Genomic DNA, 13,335 nt, shown 5'->3' with positions numbered 1-13,335 from the left:
AACAAACATTTTGAAGTTAATGGGAAAAAAAGTGAAAGGAACCAGTTGGTTTTACTTGCTGATAAAATGTCAGATGTTTGTTTGTTTTTCCCTCTTTAAATCCACTATGACACATGAGCCTTGGGGAACCTGAATTGTAATGGCAAAGTCAGCTGTTAGGCATTTTATTTATGAAATGATTGATAGACCTCAGAGGTTGGCCCAGAAAATACGTGGGGCCTGAATAAAAATGGTCACCTTAATTGAATTTATAGCCCGAGAAAATTTTCCTTTCCATTTGATAATTTTAAGAGTTATAATTTGGCCTTATAGTTCATGAATCACGATTTAAAAACTTCCTCTTTGCTTTCAAGTACATTTTTCTAGAGTGGAAGTTATACAAATGAGCTAAATGCTTAAGAAAGGCCTCATTTTCAGTGTGATACCAGCTAAGAAGTGAGTGCCTTAAGTTCTGTTTTTGTTTCTTGATCAAAGTACTGTATGACCACTAGTCATTGCTCCTTTTAAGTCTCACTGTGAGGGCCGACAGAAGTGTCCTATGACACTCTCAAATCCAGTAGCTACTTCCGAATAGTAGTTTTAAAAAAGAAAAGTTTTCGTCTTTATTTGGAATAGCCCTTTCCTTAGCTGTTGAAGTATTTGTTTCCTAGTGACTCCATAGCCAAGAAAACTGCACTAGTAAAATTATGCAAAAAGATTTTAACATGCTCTCTTCATCTTACTGTTCAACTTCAAAGCATTCTTATGAACAGAAACAAGTTAGGACTCAAACAAGATGCTGAAACACAGATGATTCCGCTGAAGTCAGTGAAAGGCAGTTACAAAGTGCAATTCTAAGTTTGGATTGAGTTGGAGGGACCACTGAAAAAAGTAATTCTCCTGAAGAAAAACAAAAAAGAGAAGAAAAAAGAAAACCCCAGCAAAAAATGCAGTTTTTCTAAACTTAGTTCTGGTAACTGTTCAGTTTTCCTACGGTCCAGCACCTTTTGCAGAAGCTCCTCAGAGAAGAGTGCGCATTCCTTTCAAGTCCTTGACGTCCATCTTCTCCAGTGATGAGCAGGAGGCACACTTAAGAATTTTGAGTATTTTTCTGTAATATGTTTTTAAACTAGCCCAGGCTCCTCAAATGTGTTCAGCTAGAATCTTTATTTTCTTGCCCCCACTCCCACTGCCCGCCCTTCAACACCAATTATCCTTCAAAATTGCACTGAGAAACATACTTTGTAAAAATAAAATTCTAGCTGTATTTACTCAGTAAGGTTTTTGAAAGGTGGGAGAAGGGATTTCAAGAGTTATGTTTGTGGTCTTTTTTTCATTCCTGACTTTCCACACTTTCTTCTTCCCACTGGCCTTCTTCAGTTTTATCTATAGTCTGTTGGAGGATAAGCTTCTGTTAAGTGTTAGAAAACTCTGAAAGCAAGACTAGCTTAGGATAGAGTCTTGATTTAACTGGGAAGCTGGCTATTACTAGATCTGGTTTCTCTGACCACAGTGACAGTATGTGTAGGTGCTGTTGTGAGGGAGACACATAGCAGGGAACTAAACAGATGGTGTCTGTGAGTCAGTTTGGTCCAAGTTTGGTTTGTATCCCAAATTGTTGGTATTTATAGCATTTTAGCAAGTAAGATGAAGTTGAAGGGTGCTAAGAGCCAAAATACTAAACCATAAATAAAAGGGATTTGCCTACTTATGTGAAAAAATGAAGAGTAGAAGTTAATGGTGATTAATACTTTGATGTTGGATGATTACGTAAATATTAAGGCATATTCATACCAAATTAGGCAACAGTGATGGTGAGAAAAAGTGCCCTTTACTTATTTTGTCCAAAGGATAATTGTTCCTGATAAATCTGAGTCTTTTCTTTAATATGAATATTTTATATCTGTCACACATAAGAAAATTCGTGTTACGTCAATAAAAGAGAAATGATAGAGAGATATTTTGGTTCTAGCCTATGACACTGGTGGAAATAAAAGTGATTTTTTGTAAGAAACCCAACCAAGTAACTATTATTTCCACACTTTCTTCCCTCTGTTAAGTTTTTGCATGTTATTAAGTGTTTTGCAAAAAAGAAATGAACCTGAAGGCCCCAGATCTCTTTTTCCCTTGGGTCTCCGCCTCATTTCCCCCGTTGCACTCTCACAGTAAATTTGTCTGCCTGCAGCAGTTTTCTGCATGCTATTCTTTCTGAACTAATTTCCAAAGACCAGGCAGGGAATTATTAGCAGATTCATCGCAGACTCCAGCTTTCTCTGTATGTATTTGCTGTATTCACTAATTTTGCTTGGCATTCACGTTTCAACAGGCTATTTTAAACATATAATAAATAGCAGTAATAATCAAGCTCTTCTGATATTTCAGACTGAAGTTACAAAAATTTATTTTACTTTTTTTTGTTTGTTTGAGCTCTTAGAGTCTGTGAAAGTTAACATTTTTACAGCAAGCACTGTGGTTTAGATTGTGTTTCCAGTGACATAACTAGTTAAATGTAAACCAGATGTGCTTTGAAGTTTATTTCCAGGAATGTACAGTGAACTGTTTCAATTCCTGGTTCCATGACATTTATAACATAAAAACATTGTGTTTAAAGAAAAATTAAACAGTTGATATTTGTAGCTGTCATTATAAGTGTTTATAGGTTTTGAGTTCATAATTGCTTAATTTAAAATAGGGATTTTAAAAATATATGATATGGACATTTTTATTTTGTGGGAGCTTCTTACAAATGAAATTAAAAGTGAATTTTATATATAGTCTGTCCTCAGATTAGGTATCTGCTTCCTTTTTGGCTATCTGATTTCTTTTTTTTTTTTTTTTTTTTTTTTTTTTTTCTGATTTCTTTTTTTACATTGTGTTTTTACTGAAAGAATTTCAGTACTCTGGAATAGATGTTTTCATTCCAAATCTGTGCTGTATTTATAAAACCTTCTCTTGTATTTTTCTTTTAAGAAGCTTTCTTGCTACGAACAACCTGAAAGAAAGATGTATTCATATTTCATGGGCACTTCTTTGGTAGTTCTGAAATAGCAAAAAAAAAAAAAAAAAAAAAGAACATACCTGTTTTCCACATTGATTTTTAAATTTGCATTTCAAGTCCGTGGACTTGAAAATCAAAAGTAAGCCCTGCCTTTTCAGGGTTAGGTCAGTTTATATTTGACTTGAGATATCCAAGAGTAAACATCAGAATCTTCTAGTTATTTATGTGCATGTTTTCCTCAATGTAGTATTTATGTTTAATTCAAAGAGGTGTTTGGGAAAATGTAAGTATTCTTGTGAACTCTGAAACCGTAGTGTTCAACAACATAAAAGCATTTTGAGGTATGTTGACCTGCTTCAGATAATGAACCAACTACAGAAAGAACCCTGTGTACCTCTTCCTTACATTGAGTGAGTGAATTTATACTGCAAGTCAGTCTTTGATATTGTTTCTATTACTTCAGCTAAAGCTTGTATTTATTTTTAATTAGCTCACGTTAAACTGTTTAACTTTCTTGGCTGGGCATTTTGTTCAGTCACCGCTTGAGAACGTAGGCATACTCTACTTCTAACAGCCATACTTCTGAATTGTTCAGATTATGGTATATGATTTGATTTAGAACTCACATCAAATGAATGATAGCAAAGGTCTGCTTAAAACAATGAAAAGTTTTTCTCTCTTTTTTTGTTTTACCAAAATGGGTTGTGCTTTAAAAAGTCTCACACCAAACTGTGGAAATGTGAACAGGAAGGTGGATGAGAGTTAGAGGAGAATGCTACACCCGGTATTAAAGTTCCATCCCTTATTTTCTGATTCGCATCCAGGAGTTTGGAATTAAAGCCAGCGCTGTGATATTTTGTCTCTACTGTAGGCTTTTAAAATTCTTCCAAAACCTCACGGAGCCACAAATGGCAGAAACAGTCACCTCTGTTTGTGCACAGCACACGTTATGCCTAGGAAGGAATATGTTGCTTTTCATGGAATCAGAATTCAGATTTCCCACCAGAAAATTACATCTTATTACAGGAGAAAACTAATCCAATTTATGTAAAGTTGTAGTAAAATAGTGAAGATTTTGATACAGAACCCTTTTGAAACAGGCTGATTCCTGTAGTCCTACTGAGTCCTCAGCCGTGCACACATGTGTTCACACTGTAAAATGCCCGTCTCCATTCCCCATTCACTTAATGCCTCATTGATCCATATTAAAATTACAAGAGCCAAGTTTACCAGACATTCTGGCATAGCGTGGCTTGTTGGAATAATATTTTCCAGAAACACATGGCAGTTCTAACAGAATCTTTTCCTTCTGGATTGTAGATATAAATGAATGTGAAAGCAACCCATGTGTCAATGGGGCCTGCAGGAACAACCTTGGATCTTTTAATTGTGAATGTTCTCCTGGCAGCAAACTCAGCTCTACAGGACTGATCTGTATTGGTAAGGTCCATGCATGGTGCTGTTTCCATCTCACTGTAAAGATAAGCAGAGACCTCAGGACGGACTTCAGATAAAAACAGAGCATGACCACAGAAAGCTTATAATTAGGAGTTACTTTAGTTGTTTTCTTTTGTTATCAAGAAAGGAGTAAAACCTGATAGTATAAAGTGGGCAGGCTCTTAAATTGTGTTGGAGTCTAGGAAGCGTTTCTTTTGTGCACATACATGGATATATATTATGCTGGAAGTTGTAAGCATTTCCATACCACGCACATATTTATATTCATTCCTTAGGAATGCCTTAGGCATCAGTACAATCAAATCCTTACTGCATACTTTTTATAAACAACCTTCAATGGTAAACAAAAAATGTGATAGCATTTGGACTCAGTTAACAGGACAAGAATCTGAAGAGTTTAAACTTTAAACAAATAGAAAGAAAGAATTTATTGGGTTTTTTTTTTCCATTTCTCCCATCAGTCATAAATTTATGGGCTCTAAGGAAGAGAAGATAACTGTTTTCTTGCTTTGGGAGATCTCTAAGGGAGAAAGATTTCAAAACATCCAATCTTTCAGTGTATCTCAAAACACATACGGTCAGTTCTGGATAAAGACAAGGACATATATATAATGAAATAGTCTGGTCTATTACTATAAGGAACAGCTCAGCATGGGTAAAGGAAAAAACTATCCTAGTAATTCTTTTCTGCTTCTAATGTCTACGGCTCCATTGATGAGGCAAATACAGTTCATGATATTACCTAGTATCCAACTTCAAAGTAAATATCTATTTCCAAATAGGAAGATTTTTCACTTTTACATAGTGCCAAATAAGTTGGCAGTTTTTGTTTGTTATCTAGCCAATATGAATTTTCAATTCAATATTTACCAAAGGCAATAATAGTATTTGCAGTATTATGTCTGATGCTAATAATATTTAGCTGAATGCTTAGAGTACCTGTTTGTTGTATGAAGAGAAATGACCAAATCCAGAGTTATCAATGAAATCCTTCCCTTTGGAAATGCCAGCCCCTCATCTCCCAGTGAGGTACAGCTGGTGAAATTTGAGCTTATCCAGCTCTCCATATTAGGAAGTAAACTGCCATCTGCCTAGGGCATTACTTTTTTCTCACAGAATTCCAGGTTAGCAGGGAGGGCGTGTGGGTTGGATCTGGTAAGGAAGAAATGTTTTTCCTAAGCCACAATTTGCAGCTGAGATAGAGTTGTTTTATTATGCAGAGGAAATGAACTCAGCATTAGTCAATTAATGTCTCAGAACACTAAATCTGTATGTCAGTTGGGCATCAAAGATATCTTAGTGTTTGCTTCATCATAAACACTTCTATGATTTTGACCTTTTACCCTTATAGGTATTAATGAAAAAAGAACAAATCCTTTTTTTCCCAAGTCATCATATTAGACACCTAACCACCACCATATTTTTCTCAGCCAGTGTGTTACACGTTTTCATTTGTTGTGATCAAATTTCAATATCCCAGCCTAGAGCTGCTCAGAAAAGAGTTTACTTAACATTTAAAAATTTTAGACATTATTTTAATCTCCCTTTTTCATTAAAAACAGAATTCTACTTTTAAAAAGGAGACAAATAGGAAAATATACTTAGGAAAAATTATGAAGGTACTTTTTTAATAAGACCGTCAAATGGCTCTAATCAATTAGTGACTAACCTGCAAAGTGCTTCTTTGTAGGGTCCAACTCTCTAAATATAGAACTGAATGAAAGTTCCCTGATGTGGTTACAAATTTAAAGTTAAGTTGACTACATATGAATTAGTTAGATACCAAGAATATTTAGGGATTTAGAAGCTGTTCTGCGAACTTCCTAAATATAAATTAATCTTGAACTGTTCTATAAACTGCTTGAGGAGACTAATATATTCCGGTTAAAATGATTAAAATTTCACATATGATTTATTTTACCCAATTAGTATTTGCCATGTCGACTTTGGATTCCTTTTCTCTGCTTCAAAACTGGTTATTTAACAGTCGCTTAAGGAAGAACTTAAATTTCATGTGGAAACATGGTCTAAAAAGTTAGGTGGTCGAATTCCAGGTGGTTTTTATATTTCCTCTGCTATTTCTTCAAATAGTTTATCATAAACGTGTTACTTTTTGAACTAGAGATAAAGCCACGCAAATGCATCATAGGAAAATGCCTGAAAGAAAATACATCAGGTATTAGCGCTGGTGTGTTTTAACCGTGGTTTTGTATGTGATGTCTATTTTCTGTTTAATCTTTTTTTTTTCAAATTATTCATTGAACAGTTATCTTCAGTTGGATAAATACTGACTTCTCTCTAATAGAAAAGAAATTGTATGAGGTTTATTTGGTGGGGAATTAGGAGAAGATATTTGGAGAATGTTATTTGATCAAATCTTAAATATCAAAGCATTTATCATAGAGAATAAATCCTATGAGTATATCTTGTACAAGTAATAATCTTATCGCAGTAATGCACTGTATTTGGAAATACCAGTGCAAAATCATGGCCAGTAGCAGCTGCTCCCAGAATACCCAGAGATGTAATTGTACTAATTACCATACCATGTGAGATATATACAGCATCATGTGTGATTTATCTGTATGTAATATGCTGTATTTAAATGCATGTATATGTAAATGTGTCCAGGATATACAAAAAAGTTTTTTAAATAGTGGTTTTGTTTTTTAATACTATTAAACAATGCCTTTGGTGTATACAACTGAACTACATTTTCTTCAAAGATAAGAGCTCCCCATCCTTCCCTGTTCCTTTTCAGACAGCCTGAAAGGGACGTGTTGGCTCAACATCCAGGACAACCGCTGTGAGGTGAACATCAATGGAGCTACTCTGAAATCCGAATGCTGCGCCACCCTCGGGGCTGCCTGGGGGAGCCCCTGCGAACGGTGTGAGCTAGGTAGGGGCCCGACCACACAGCGCCTGGGCTTCTCCTTGGAAAGCCTCTCCCTCAACTAGGCACTTCTTTCTCTATGTATTTCCATAGTGACAAAGACCGTAAGATCATTATCCTCCCTAACATGTTGTCTTCTCTGGTGTAATGTCTGCACTTCCTGAAATATGCATTTGGCTATCCTTCTACTGTAAGCAGACCTGCTGAATATTTTAGACAAGGAAGGGAGTCAGCTAGACTTGAGCAGCTGGAGAACTGTCAGTACCCTCCAGCATCCTTGTCTGCATGTGTCCCAGGAGAATCTGATGTGTATTTCCTTTAAGTCTTTTATTGATTTACTTGTAATTCAGTTGGCAATGTGAAAGTAAAAGGGAATTGTAGGAAAAATTATGAGAATCTCAATGTGGGCCAACAGCGATGGAGTTACCACAGCACATCCTGTGCTCCCCAGAACTGAACAGCAGGTGGCTAGAGTCCTTGGCCTCTAAAACCTGATGGTGGTTTTCATTTAGTTCAATTTAGACTCCATCATACTGTTTCTTGAGCTTAATTAAGACTGTCGTGTCTTATTCTGTGGTGAAGTAAAAATATGCCCTTCGTTCTCACAGACACAGCTTGCCCAAGAGGCTTTGCCAGGATTAAAGGTGTTACTTGTGAAGGTGAGTACATTCTTCAGTGATACTGTAACTCTTTAGAGCAGTATGTAAAATTAACATTCACATTTTGGAGCTGTTTATCATTTTCAAAAATCTTTAGAATCTCAATAAAAATGCTTGATGTATTTGGATATGCTTTAGAATAATGCTCTTAGGAGACTGCTTAGTGTTTCCCATTTCTCCTCTTTATACCATTGGATTTTCATGAGGACATCACTAGCCTTTAAGGCACAGAACAGCTGGCAAAGAGCGTGTCTGAGCGTGTTTTATGGACGAGCAGGGCTGGAGTAGTTTTCATGGCTGGTATCTAGGAAACCCACTGACTTCGTTGTAGAATATTTCTGCTTAACTCAAGTAATAAACCACATTGTATTGCAGATTGAATATGCTATACAGAAAATAAGACTGCACCTGCTTTTTCTATTTGTAGCATCTTTATCCCTCTGCTTGCTTCATTTCCCTACAGACGTTAATGAGTGTGAGGTGTTTCCTGGCGTTTGTCCAAATGGGCGCTGTGTCAACAGCAAAGGATCTTTTCATTGTGAGTGCCCTGAAGGCCTTACATTGGATGGAACTGGCCGTGTGTGTTTGGGTAAGATCCACACTCTCAAGGATTGTATGCATGAAACCAAGCATAAATTTTCTTATTTGGGATGAGGGGGTAGTGGCCTGTCCAAAGCTGTTAGGTCTGTATTTGGAAAATTTGCTTTAAATGAGATATTTTAGGGGAAACTCACTAGCGGGTGTTTTTTAAGTGAATAAATTTAAATGAAGTGGCTTATGCATAATATAGAAAGTTGGTACTGCTCACAAATTTCTCAGAAATTATAATTTCTTTAATCCGATATTTTAGGCCTAATTAGTCTTTTACTGAGTCACTGGAATAAGAGAACTATGTCTATTTTGAACACAGAAGAAAAACTGGAAACTCGTGTTTGAAGTTAACGTTTACCAGCCGCTGCAGCTAGACACGACAGTGAGGGAAGTCACGGCTAAGTTACGTGGCTTCTGTGTGAAACTATGACTGATCCTAGTCCTCCCTTTACCACCTTCAGCGTTTAAACTTTCTTAATGCTTTGCTTTCTGAAGATGGTAAATGAGGAAGCTCTTTCTTTCAGTGTTGTATTACAGAAATGCCTAGTTGGCCTTGTTTTTTTATCAGTGTCATCCTTGACTAGACTTAGGTTTCATGACTGAAAAAGAAACTTTTGCTCTATGTACTCTCTGAACAATTTTTTACTTAAGGAATTTTTTTCCCCAATATTTTATGGAACAGTAAGTTTTTGGTTTGTAAGATAACTTTATATATGCTTGTACTTGAAATTAAGCTTGTAGACCAAGATCTTTAAGGTATTTAAATAAGTATTTAACAAATTATATGTTAAATAAGAATTCAAAAATTATATATTAAATAAGCATTTTAAAAATTATTATATTCAAAGGTCTTTAAGGTATTTTAAAAACCAGTTTTTAAAATTAGTAGTAAGAAAAATGTTTAGTTATTATAATTAACACAATTTTCACTTTAATTTTTGACAGCATATTTAAATTTGAATACCAAGCATGACTGTAAAATTATATGGAATTGTTTCAAAATTATAATACCCAAAATCCAATAATAAAGAAAAATTCTTTTCAGAATTTTATTCTTAAATTATCTCCAAAGTTTAGAAAAAAGTAAAGTATCTTTTGAAGATGACAAATAATTGCATCAGTATAGTCAAATAACTAATGAGATCAAACTGCCTTCAGTAACCGAACAATGCTATTCATATGAATTTATGTCATTGGTTTTAAATGTTTGCTCAGCAAAATAAATTCCCAGTAAAGTTACTCAAAATCAAACCTTTGTAATGTTTTAAAAGGATAAATTGGATTCTTTATCTTTGTACTTTGGTTCACAATGTTTTTGTCACTACTTAAATCACACTGTAATAATTTATTGTGGTTGTGGATGTGAGAAAGTTTCAAGAAGAGATTGGCATATGACAATGGAAAATACTCTGAGAACAAAAACAGAGATAAACTGCTCTGATAGAAACTGATCTAAATCAGGAGTTCCAAACTCAGATGCTTGCAAGAGACCAAGCAGGTAACATAAATGAGTGGGGTGGTAATAAGGAATGGTGGGGACTGCAGCCAACTGTAGAGCACATGTACCATCCAAACATTTCCAAATTAACAATTTCTGTGCAAGCCAGTCAGAACATTCACAGGCCATAGGTGGCCAGTGTCCTGACAGTGTTTTGATTCCTGATGTAAATACTGATACGACTCTTGGTAGTATAGGCACAGGATTACTTTGCCAGACTATCATAACTTTTTACATACCATATTCAAATGATTTTTACCCCCACTAATTCCAGAATTACCCATATTTTAGTGACTGTAAAATATGCTAAAATGAACTTATTCTTTCTGAGGTAAGCAGTACAAAAAAGGATCATAGGTGATGATAAGGAGTCTTGTCCCAAGGGAACCTTTTGTTTCTGAAGGTGTCATGTGAGAATTAGATAATACTGAGGGAGAACCCACCATTGCTCTCTTTTAATGACTGTCTTTGTGGTGTCCATTTCAGGAGTCTGGGGACTGTGTCTCCTGCCCATTAGTGTATCTCCAGGGCATGGCATCATGCCAGATACTAAGATGCTTGGTACGTGAGTGTTCAGTGAATCTTACAAGTTAATCTCTGACTGTGGTCCCCTCTCCCTGTAGATATCCGCATGGAACAGTGTTACTTGAAGTGGGATGAAGATGAATGCATCCATCCTGTTCCGGGGAAGTTCCGCATGGATGCCTGCTGCTGTGCAGTCGGAGCAGCTTGGGGCACCGAGTGTGAAGAGTGCCCCAAACCTGGCACCAAGGAGTATGAGACCCTGTGCCCCCGGGGGCCTGGCTTTGCTAACAGAGGGGATGTTCTTACTGGGAGGCCGTTTTACAAAGGTGACTGTCAGCAGCCCATTGGTCCCTCTGCACTAAAGCTCACCTTCAATGTTGTCTGAGAATTGGTTTTGCTTTAAACATTTGATTTCCTACTTTATTTTCTTTGTTACAGAAAACATGTGGCCAGCCTTATGGCCCATATTATAAATCACCTATACAAGTTGATGTTGAAGTGAAGATGCTAAAACAGACTGCTAATCTCACACTTCTTACATCCTTCCACTGACCTCTGCTTTCTTCAACCCATCCTGATGAGATACAGCCCTGATGTTGCAAAAAGTTCTCTATCCCCCCCAAAACTTTACAAAACAAATGGTCAGAAATAAAGGGGTCAGAACTGTTCATTAAAAATATAGAATCTTGGGCTGTGTGGTAGAACATGTGCTTAGCGTGCACGAGGTCCTGGGTTCAATCCCCAGTACCTCCATTAAAAGAAATTAAATAAATAAACATAATTACCTCCTCCCCCCCAAAAAAAAATTAGAGAGAGAGAATCTTGTTCACAATTGAAACTTTTTCTGTGGCATCAGTGTGACCGTCGACAAATTTGATATCCCCCAGTTTTACTCGGGCACGTTATTTTCCATCATGATAGATTTTTAAACTTAAAATGGTGGACCTGCTCTTTTCATATCAACCTGCTCTACATTCCAGCTCTGTTCTGCTTGTAGATATCAATGAGTGCAAAGCATTTCCTGGGATGTGCACCTATGGAAAGTGCAGGAACACGATTGGAAGTTTCAAGTGCCGTTGCAATAGTGGCTTTGCTCTAGACATGGAGGAAAGAAACTGTACAGGTGAGACTGTTCTTCTGTTGTCTTGGGTAAACCCTGGCTCTCTTCCTTTTGCCCTTTGAAAGCACAGCCTTCAAAAGCCCATCCTCTCACTGGGATCATGTAAATAGTTCTTTTTATTTTCTTTTCCCTGTGCTTAAACCACTTCTTTAAGCAAACTTGTTATGAGAGAGCTTCAAGAGAGCATAAAAATATTTGCTCTATCTAACATATAGATGGGATTTTCAGAATCTATGAACACTAAAGAATGTAGCCATTATATCAACACTTGCATGAAATTGACATTCTGTTACAAATGTTAAGATTTGTAATAGAGAAGTTGTAACCTAGTTTCCTCATCTGTGGACAGTTTTTCTTAATAATTATGCTTCGGTTGCTATCCGTGTCCTTATTCATAATGATTTCCTTTAGTTGGAAAAGATACAAAATTCCAAATTTTTCTATTAGATAATATAACATATTAGTCCAAACACTTGAAATATTATCTCCAAGATCTTATTTCAGAACTCTCCTTTTTCATATTCTCTTTGGAATTGTCCCTTTTCTCCTGCCCTTGCACCTGCTGTGTCTTCATGGTCTCCACTGAAGTGTCTCTCTGGACTTCTTCCTGACTTCCTGCTCCAAAGGTCCCACTGACTCACCCTTGGCCCTCCATGGCCTAGGCTATCCCCAAACCATCCATCTGGTCTCCTGGGGTGTAGTCTTGTCTTTCTGTGCCTTCCCTACCAACCCCAACTCCCAACCCCCTCACCACTGTTTCCTCCACTCAGGGCTGCAGAACTAGGAGGGAGAGTCTCAGGAGAGCTGACCGAGATCCATGCATTGACTCTCAAACAGGCCTCGCAGCTGCGGAGTGATACTCACATTCACCTCTTCACATCACTTAATGAGTTTCTCTTAGCACCACTTCTGAACCTCTTCTTACTCACACACCCGCTCATGTCACTATTCATTCTTTTTCTTCTTTATTGAAGTCAAGCCTGATTGCCAGGACACACTCACCTCTCTGGTAATAAAATTTCCTTTCCAGCCCTATTTTCTCCTCTACTTTTGGAGAATGAGATGTGATGTTCTGGAGTTAAACCCTCTGCTTCCACTCTCCTTCCCTCCTCCTGCCCCAGACCCTTCTCAGCAGAATTCACTCCTCTCTCTTTCTCTCTCTAGCATCTCCCCTGCTTTACTGGTTCCTTTCCTAAGACCTGTAAACAAGTGCAAAATGTGTCCTCAGCCCTTCTTTTCCCTCAAGCTATCATCCTCTTTTCCTACTTTTACTTCTCATTCCTCTCTCTTAACTGACCACTTGCTTTGTAAGCCCCTGCATTTTGACTGCTGTCCTCCCTCCTTGCAGAACATCTTTGTTGAGTTAAAAAAAAAAAAATCTCCCTTGGTGCATATTCTCCCTGACCTCTGGCCAAACCTTGTCCTTGATTTTCTTCCTTCTTGGTTTCCATGGTATTTCCCTGCCTCAAGGGAAGGTATTGTCCTTCCATGACTCTGATGTTCCTTTTCCTGTCTTCACAGATTCTTCTTGCCTTCTGTGTTTTCCATCCCTTGGGCGTTTTTACAAAGTCTGCTGTCTCAGCATTCTGCCTCTCAGAATCACATCTCCTGTCA

The 13,335-nt window shown here is 37.1% G+C and overlaps 1 protein-coding gene across 1 annotated transcript in view; it reads left to right on the top strand.

Moving 5' to 3' along the window:
- The window catches only part of FBN2 (fibrillin 2), a 207,397-nt gene that overhangs the window by 129,460 nt on the left and 64,602 nt on the right, over window positions 1-13,335 (top strand). Inside the window, exons 20-25 of the mRNA XM_032476642.1 lie at window positions 4,298-4,417; window positions 7,197-7,334; window positions 7,937-7,987; window positions 8,451-8,576; window positions 10,700-10,927; window positions 11,599-11,724. Of these exons, the coding sequence (XP_032332533.1) occupies window positions 4,298-4,417; window positions 7,197-7,334; window positions 7,937-7,987; window positions 8,451-8,576; window positions 10,700-10,927; window positions 11,599-11,724 (789 nt within the window). The remainder of the gene's footprint in view (window positions 1-4,297; window positions 4,418-7,196; window positions 7,335-7,936; window positions 7,988-8,450; window positions 8,577-10,699; window positions 10,928-11,598; window positions 11,725-13,335) is intronic.

The sequence above is a fragment of the Camelus ferus genome, chromosome 3 (genome assembly GCF_009834535.1).
Source record: "Camelus ferus isolate YT-003-E chromosome 3, BCGSAC_Cfer_1.0, whole genome shotgun sequence".
NCBI lineage: Eukaryota > Metazoa > Chordata > Mammalia > Artiodactyla > Camelidae > Camelus > Camelus ferus.
The sequence above is the reverse complement of the archived record's forward strand: the minus strand, read 5'-3'. Positions and strand labels throughout refer to the sequence as shown.